The sequence below is a fragment of the Taurulus bubalis genome, assembly GCF_910589615.1.
Source record: "Taurulus bubalis genome assembly, chromosome: 1".
Taxonomy (NCBI): domain Eukaryota; kingdom Metazoa; phylum Chordata; class Actinopteri; order Perciformes; family Cottidae; genus Taurulus; species Taurulus bubalis.
In genome coordinates, this window is record NC_136589.1 from 32,145,436 (window position 1) to 32,154,722 (window position 9,287).

The following is a 9,287-nucleotide window of genomic DNA, read 5'->3' on the forward strand; positions in this document are numbered from 1 at the left end:
GTGGTATTCAATCAAAAATAAATGATTGTGCGTGGCTCACTGTTTTACATTTTTTAATAGTTTGACAACAATGGAGAGCTATAATCTACATCAGGCTCATGACTTCACAGGTAATTCATGATCGTAGGATGAATAAATTGTTAGTTCTATTTGTAGGATTTGTTGAGAATAAGAAAAATATAGAATATCACCAGACGTATCTTTTATTTCGTAACACGCAGTGAGTTTATCCCATGTCACTGGAATTTTAACCTCCCCTTTCACAGCCTCAACTGTCACTGGACCGTCTGTGTAAAAGCCTGAGCGGCTCCTGTGTCACTTTCAGAATCATCTGTCTCCCTCTCAACAGCCCAGCACTGATGCAACCCTTCACTCGAACCCATGGAAGATCCTGGATGCCGTATCTTTAATTGTGATGAATAACAGGGACAAATGATGAACAAAAATCCTATAAAAATAGATGAAATATGGGTATAAAAAATCCTTGATGCAAGTTATTCCAAACTGTGTAGTATGGGTATCGCATCAGTTTTGACTTCCGATAAAGTTTATGCTCCAGATCTGCTGATGTGGTTAAATGAGGGCTGCGAGCAATTTAAGTTATGTTTTTCTTTTTCTTTTACATGTTAAGTGTCATCGCCAAATACATAAACCTCAAGCTTTCACAGAGACATTTACCCTCGTGGTGATGAGAAGGACGCTTGAGGAGGATATGGTTTTTAAATGAGAGGAATGGGTGACAAACTCCATTGTTCTTTCTTCCCATCAAAGTGCTTTTTGTTTAAGTCAAAACTATACAGTATTCACATACACATTGTTTGGACATTCAGTAGCATGCTGAAAATTCACAGTTCTGAAAATATTACATTTGTCTGAAGATGGGTCTATATTTCCAAAGCTATGTAATAAATGCATTTGATTTTTAGAATAAAAAGGGGCATCACGTGTCACATGGAGTCACAGTGGAAATCAAGGTCTGAATGGAAATGCTGGAAGAGACTTCTTTAGTTTAGGGTATATCTGTGTTTTGATGCATCAGTTATTTTCTCAAAATTGAAGGGACACAAATAGCCAACTACATATGATGATGCTTGAAGTGCTATCAACCCATTTGTTCGAGTCCGTCGTCTATAGATAATGGATGTGAAATAAAATTGATGAAGATAAGGTTGTTAACATGTTATACGGGACGGAAGCCGGGTGAGGCCGCGTGTGACGCGCTAAGCGCACGCGCCGTTCCTCCCTGGCCAAGTTTCTCTGCACTGCGCAGGCCGCCGTAGAGCCTCTCTTCAACCGACACGGCCAGCTTGTCTGTCAGGCTGCTCTCTGATAGGATAGCTTGACTACTGTTGTTGTTTCTGTTGTTGACTCTCGGATCCATGTTGCTCATCTGTGTAGTGCTCAAAGACTGGATAGTTGTGCTTTCTGTACCCTTTCCTGTAGAGACCTGGCAGCCATGACGCTCACCAGTTGACTCTGCCCAACTCTTTGTTGCGTCGGTGCCTTCAGAGGTTGTGTCGGCTGTACTTTCTGTGGCTTCCCCCGCACCTCCTTCATTTTTGTTATCTGTGCTCTCTTTGGTGGCTTCCTCACAAGCCGCAACCTCGCTGGCTTCCTCGTCAGCAGCGCTCGCGATGCGTGAGAGTGTGCTGTGATACCTGGTGTCCAGAGGGTAGCCGGCGCTGTCGCCCCTCCTCAGCGGCGTGAACCTCTGCCTCTCTAAAGATGGGGAGTACCTACCCGCAGCGCCTGACCCCGGGTCGCTGTACTGCTTGTGTCGTTGCCACTGTTTACGGAGGTGGACTCTGGATCGGTGCCTGGAGCGCAGCGGCGAATCCTTCTGGTCAAACCGTGGATCATGCCGGAGGAACTCGTTGAAAAGAGCGTCTGTCTTCTCGTCGATGCTGTAGTCGCGGCGGCGGAGACGGGTTTTGTGAGGAGTGGAGGGCTGTGGGATTGGCTTAATCAGCGGCGGCATCGGCTGTGATTGTGATTCTGGAGGTTTCTGAGGTTGAGGGGATTTCAGAAGCTCATGTGGTTCTTGTAGGGTAAGAGACTGGCTGCCAGTTTGAGAACTCGCCACTCTGCCGTCTGCCATTTCATCCTCCAGCTCCTCCTGAAACAGCCTGGCCTCGACGCTCTCGCACACTGAACCTTTTCTCCCAGAGCTGGTGAAGAACAACCTTCTCTCAGACGCCGTCTTCCCTCTTGGAGCTCCAGGAGTCCCCAAAAGACGCATTTCCTCAGATGCCCTGGATGGTGCTTCAATGGAGGTGTAGCCGCTGTCCATCTGAAGGAGTTTACGGTTTCCTGCCTCACCCTCTCCCCCAGCTCCACTTCCCACCTCACTGTCCCCACCTGACGCCCCTCTGATTCCTTTTTCCAACATCTCTCCCTCGCCTTCTCCCTCAGGCTCATCTTCCAGGTCTTGGGACAAGCAACTGTCCAGGCCAGAGCGAGCTCCTGCACCACCGTGGGACGAGCCGCTGTCGCCATCACTGCGGATGGACTCCCGATCTGTGCTGCTCTGGTCTGAGGAGGCGTATTGCTCTAGAGAGGCTCGCAAGCTCCAAATGTCTCTGTACAGGGAGGCAGGAGCCTCCGAGCTCTCCTGGCGAATCATGAAGGAAAGGGATGATCCTGAGCCGGCTCTTAGCCGGGCCTCAGCTCCCAACAGCAGCTCATCTCCTTCATCTGCCTCACTCATGTTCCTTACATCTGATGTCTGTGGGTCTTTAGTTGTCCCTAACATGTCTTCAAACATGTCCTGTACAGCAGTTCCTTGTTGTACCTTAAACAACTCGTCATCTTCTACCGATTCTAGCTCAACTCCCACTGCTTCTGTTCTTGTACCTGCACCGAACTTTGTTTCTTTTTCTACTCCTGTCCCATTGGCTGTTGCCTCATCTTGACTCCGAGCGCGGCAATCATTTGTTGGCGAACAGCGATCCTCTCCTCTGGCACTGCTGCTACCACCTAACTCCACCATGGCCTCTAGTTTTAGCCTGCAAAGATGGAAAACAGTTAATCATTAATTTTGGGAGTTTCATGGTGCAAGTTTTGGGATTATGGAAAGGGTTGTACCTGCTGATGAAGATTGAGGACGTAAGTGCAGTGTCTGGTTGAGAAAGGGACTCTGCAGAGAGGGACTGGAGACCACCGGTCAGGAAAGGGGACTGTGGGAACGACTCAATGACCTCATCTCGGAGGGATAAAGAGTCGTCATCGGTGCGATCAGTGGTTTCACTCGCTGCTCTCTGTCTCTGGAAGGGCCTTCTTTTGGGGGATCCTAGTAGAAATGCGCATGAAAAGGAAAAATGTCTACTTGATGTTTTTCATCTTTTCTTTATTTTTGTTTTGCATAGTGTTACATCATCCACTAATCTTAGCTTACTACTCCATTTATGACATGTATCCAAACCTTTGGCATCCAGGCTGGCAGCCCGATGACTACTGTCAAACTTCCACTTCCTGAAGTACGGCCCTGCCCCCTCCAGACTGGCATGACGCCGCAGTTTAGAGAAGAAATGTAGAACTGAAGTCTGGCCCGGAGCTTGAATCGACTCTCCTCTCATCCCACTTTCGCTCTCAGCCTCTCCCCTGTCCCCGACAACCTCCGTCTGACAGAAGAGATGAATAGAGGGGAGGGTGAAGGGAGGTGATGAGACATTAAGGAGGGTTGAGGCAGACGAGCTGAGATGAATCACGACGGGCAGAGGCCCTCAGGGGACAGCAGTTTGTCGTACTGTCACTCAGATGCACTGATGACTGATGTCACAGTGCATCAATAGGTTTGAGCCTGTGGTAGCTGCTTTTTACAGCTCTGTGTATGTGTGATACTACAAGTGGACCAATCCTCACTGAGGAATCTATCTGTGCAAATGCATTTCTTGCTCACAACTTTACTGTAAAAAAAATAAATAAATAAACTAAAACAATTATTGCAGATTTTGAGTAAAAATGTTTTTTTCATTTCAACAAAAATGTTTCAAGCAGGAATTAAAAACATGCAAAGAAATGTCAGCTGGAATTTAAATCTTTTCTTACAGGCATTCCTTAAGGTCTGACCCTGAAATATTGACGTTTCACTGACGACAAGGCCTCAGGATGAAAATATTATGTTTACCTGATAACAAAAACTTTAATAAAAACACTGAGCGTGTCGTCCCATGATGAAGAAGTGACCAAACAAGACGAAGAGTCTGCGGCCGTGGGAGGTTGTACTTGTAGGCACAGCATCACTTGATGGTCTGGATGAAAGTGGTTCACCGACTAGTGTAGCTAAAAACGTATTGACTTGTAATATGCAATGACCATTTTATAACTGTCAGTACACGGCGGAAAAAGGTTAAACTCACCGTCTGGGACCATGAGTGCTGTGCTTTCATGGCTGATGAAGCCTGGCTCGTGTCCTGGTCCAGGATGGTGGAGTGGTGCGGGTCTCCAGGCAGACCGCCGCTGAGGCTCAGTCCGATCCAGTCAGGGACTCTTCTCTCAGTGAGCTGGAGGGAGTAATCAACGCAGGGCCAACAACAATGAGAAAAAACAACCGGATTTGGTGACAGTGAGAAAAATCACAGCCGGTGAGAAGTTACCTGGTAGATAGTGAGGGGCAGTTTGGGAACTGCGGTCTCATTGATGTTGATGGTGCTGCTCTCTGTTGAGTCACACTCCATGATGGTGAGGATCTTCACGTCACACGGGGCCGGAGGCAGGTGAAGGTGGGTCAGCCGGGCCTTTTTCAGGTGGTGGAAGTCTCCCTCAGTCAGAGTATACCTGAGAAAGAGGACACATTATTTCATCTGATTCCACCAACAGCTCATCTAAATAAGGATGTCAAATCACCTGTTTAACTGTACCTGCGTCCTTTGTCCTGAGTTGTCTTCTCCTGTTCATAAAGTGCAGACTCGTTAAAGGAAACTCTGCGGCCGGTAGACCCAGTGGAGACGAATCGTTCTGACTCTCCATCGTGACAGCTGGCCGCTGAGAGAGCGTCTGATTCATCCAGATGAATGGTGATCTCTGAGCGACAAAGAGGATGAAGCGAGGGACAGAAATAACGTGAGTGACAACAGTGGACCAGAACACATGTATGTATGAACCTGAGAAAATACACAGCTCTGACCTTGGGTGGGCTGAGAATCCTCAGCATAAGTGGTGTTTGTCTTCTCAGGGTCATCACTCGCTCTGAAAGGGGGGAAACGAGTTTTACTCTTTGTGAACGTCTGGTCACGTCACCGCTTTCAACGTCGGATTCAACACAGCTTTAATCCACTGCTGTCACAATCACGTTGCATCCTGTAATCCCTGTGTGTTTGCAGACAACCCAATCCCTGTCGGCCCCACACAGTGTGTCACCCACCTGGAGTAGCGCCGTCCACCCATGCAGCAGCGGTGACAGAAGAGGAGCAGCAGGGAGAGCAGCACCAGTGTCCCCCCGGCAAAAGCACTCAGCAGCACCAACAGCAGCACATAGTTCTCCACCTGGCCTGCCGCCACAGGCACATCCTGATTAACAGCAGCCAAGAAAAGAGGTTAGGTACATTGAGTCTATGCAATACATGTATGAGGTACTTGAACTTTACTTTATAGTGGTTAAATGTGGGAATGAACCAGGTAATCATTCTCTTTCAGAATAAATATTTATTTTTTATGTTTAAGCATGAAGACCAGTTTTCCAATCTCACCCTATATCTCCCTTGGATCAAAGAAAACCAGAACACAAGATAATGTCCTGAAATTTTAATTTTAGACATTTTGTATTTACCTGATAAGTTAAAAATAGATCTCAACCTTTTGTTGCTGCATAGAAATCTGAAAATATGTGGCACTAAACATATCGGCTTTCAAAACCAGTATCATTCAAACCCTGGTACCCTCTGTCACTGTTTCCCTTTAAATTCCATTACTGTATTCACTTGTCATTGCTGGAGCTTGTAACTCATTCCTTAAAAGCACAAAGACATATCTCTGTTGTTATGTTTAGTTGTTGTGAGCTCGCTGGCTGCGTTGGTCCTGCTGGGATAGTAATTGATTCTTCTCCCTCTGAGCTTCCCAGCCATGAGGAATCTCTTTGTCGCATCACACTGCCAGCAAGCCTCGTAGTAATATTTAATAAGGAGGAAATTAACACAAAGAGACTTTCTTAAGCTCCGGCATCCTCACAGTGATTCTTATCCACACTCACTAGACACTCTACGCACACACACACACACACACACACACACACACACACACACACACACACACACACACACACACACACACACACACACACACACACACACACACACACAACTGCTTTAGTCCCTCTGATTAATACTCTCAGTCTTGGCTGAGTGAGCTTGGGGATGCTAATCGAAAACGTCAGCGAGACCCTTAATTCAATCTCCCAGCTCTTCTCAATGGGAGGTAAATGAGGCCTCTGCAGGCTAAAAATGGAAATCGGAGGAGGTTGCAGACGATGAGCAATCCCCACACCAGACTTTCCTGGCTCTTCTTCCGATGTCAGTTTCAAAAGAGAGAGCAAATAATTGGTCTCTTTTCACCGTCACAAAGGGAATATATTCATCTATTGCAACATTTAGCATTACATATAATATATGAAAACGTTAAAGGGAGTCACCGTGCACAGATTCAAAGAAAACTGAGTAGAGAAGCTCCTCACTGAGCACAGGCCGACCTTTAGAGGATGAGGATGGCTTTAGCAAGAGCATCATCAAGGTCATCTGAAAGTTGGTTTGTCAATGGAAACATAGGTACATATAGAGCCAAATTCCACAAACCTCTTTATGTTCTCTCTAGACTCCGAAAAACTCTCAGTATGCAACTTTCACCATGCGTACGTATACGTCATTCCTCGAACCGGCACTGTTTTAGTTGAAAGTGTTTTCAAAGGGTGTGTGTGTGTGTGTGTGTGGGTGTGGGTGTGGGTGTGTGTGTGGGGGTGTGTGTGTGTGTGTGTGTGTGAGAGATAAAGAGCAAGAACAGCTTGTGTTGGGTTGACTCCGCATTCACTGTACATGGTAAAGGTGCTTCGGTAAGACAAAGCATCAATCAATCTGTGTCAACCTCAACAACAAGCTCAATCCAACAGCAAGCAAGTCGCAACGTGGAGGATAGACTTTCTTCTTATAAAGCCAGACGACGACCAGGTTGACGGTTATGTGCGTTAGAGCAAATGAAAATACCCTTTTCCCCCCCTCTTTTCATTCAACCTTAAACCTGCTTCAGGCCTGAACATGACAAACTAAGTCCTGTGAACACACACACACACACACACACACACACACACACACACACACACACACACACACACACACACACACAGTATATTTTCACATTCATTAGATTCTATAGTTGCCTACATTCTGCCGAAGCCTACGGGGAGATACAGTATAATGTGTTTGAAGCCGTATGTGTGTGTGTAGGTAACATGCACACCTTGATACACACACGTACACACACAGCTTAAGATAGCTTAATGAAATCTGCTGTTTTCACAACCTCAGCCGAACAGGAAGAACAACACAATCAATCAGCTTGAGTGGCGAAGCCTCCCGCCAGTCTTTAGGCCAGTGTTTTTCAACCTTTTTTGACCCTCGGCACATTTTCTACAATAAAAAAATCCCACGGCACACAAACAACCAAAAAACATAAAAAATGTCACATTGTAGCATTGTGTATACAACATATATGGTAGGTATGTATTGCGCTACCTACTGGCATGGACGAGTATTTAATTACTAGGCCAGCCACTATATTGCAGGCTCAGATACTCAACAATGAAAAATTGTTTGCGACAACTAAATAATATTTTACTGGACATTTTTCCACGGCACAGAGGTTGAAAATCACTGCTTGAGGCCATGCTTCTAACACAGAAACTACAGTCCGTTCTCCCTCCGCACAGACAGCTTTAACTGCCCGATAATCACCTCCGCTGGATCAGATATCCTCCCCGGCCTCCAGGGGCTATATGGCACTTCAAGACCGCATCACGCTCACACCCTGTTTTTGATTAAAATCCTCTTTGGGTACAGATCAAGCTTTCCTCCACTACAGCTCCCGCTGGGATGTACTACCTGTTACTGGGACAGTGTGGCGCTAACTCACAATCTGTACCTAGTCATTGCTGAGGTCAAACTGGCTGAGGTCCAGTTTGACCTGTAAAAGTATTGAGGAAGAGTTGTCACAGACACCAGCTGATGTGAAGGTGTGGAGAGTTAGTGTTGGTGGACACAGAGTGGGAGGGGCGGGCGTAGCGGTACTCACAGTGGAGTTCTCAGTCAGACTTGTCAGAACAGGAAAATCATTGCTCATGGTCCAGGTCAGCGTGTGTGAACCCTGTAGAGGATGGAGAAAGTGAAGTCAGACACAGCTGCTGCTTCTTTCTCCACGATAACAGTTTCTGTTTTTTCATGCAGAAAAGTCAAAGAGCAGGAGAAGCAAATAATGTGATAAGATTAATAGTGAAATGATCCAACTTTTTCTTATGGATATGTTAAAGACCTCCATTGTTTAACAAACGCATCAATGAGTCACACAGTTGCACCAGGTGACATGCTCCTTAATTCCATGAATGTGGGCGTAGTCCATTTTGAATACCACACAAATGTCCTGCTGCCCTAAATAAGGACCAAATGTGTATAAATCCACGGCTGTAAACAGTCTTCAACGGAAACACCATTTCATCCTGTTCGAGTAACACAGCGACCAAATCAAGGAATTACAATTTCCAGGTTCTTAATGTGATATCATTGGGCCCAAAAAGACTTTGTCCCATACACTTAAATTGGGAAAGAGACATTTGTAACTCAGTGAAAATCATTTTGTTTATGTAAATCAACTTTCCAGTACAAAGAATAGCTCTTATTTAAATCATATAGGGCCTAAAAGTTGTAAAAAGCCCTAACAGCCAAAACCAGAGTTATCATTCCTCCGTTCATGTGACTGAGCCTGAGAACGAGGCTGGACCGAGCAACAGATAACATTACACAGCTGTTTTTGCAGACTGTACAATACCTCATGGCAAGTAAACTGGTCCTCTTGTTTAAAACGGGTCTAATGCCTCATTTCACATTAAGCATAGTGCATTAAATGTGTCAAATTTACTGACATCTCCTGAAGATGGACTATTACACACACACACACACACACACACACACACACACACACACACACACACACACACACACACACACACACACAATAACCAAGAATATCTTGTATGTCTCAGTCATTAGACGATCCCTGTAAAATAAGACGGTGACAGACAAAGATATGTA

At 45.8% G+C, this 9,287-nt stretch overlaps 1 protein-coding gene across 1 annotated transcript; it reads right to left on the minus strand.

Moving 5' to 3' along the window:
* Nucleotides 1–1,180: 1,180 nt before the first annotated feature.
* LOC306753285 (voltage-dependent calcium channel beta subunit-associated regulatory protein-like) lies at nucleotides 1,181–8,322 on the minus strand (the record flags this gene model as incomplete). Its single annotated transcript, XM_079237154.1, has 9 exons — nucleotides 1,181–3,005; nucleotides 3,085–3,289; nucleotides 3,422–3,620; nucleotides 4,359–4,502; nucleotides 4,596–4,776; nucleotides 4,860–5,022; nucleotides 5,126–5,187; nucleotides 5,363–5,508; nucleotides 8,275–8,322. 9 exons carry the CDS (start codon nucleotides 8,320–8,322, stop codon nucleotides 1,181–1,183), a joined length of 2,973 nt encoding a protein of 990 aa, XP_079093280.1.
* Between the last annotated feature and the right edge of the window lie 965 nt (nucleotides 8,323–9,287).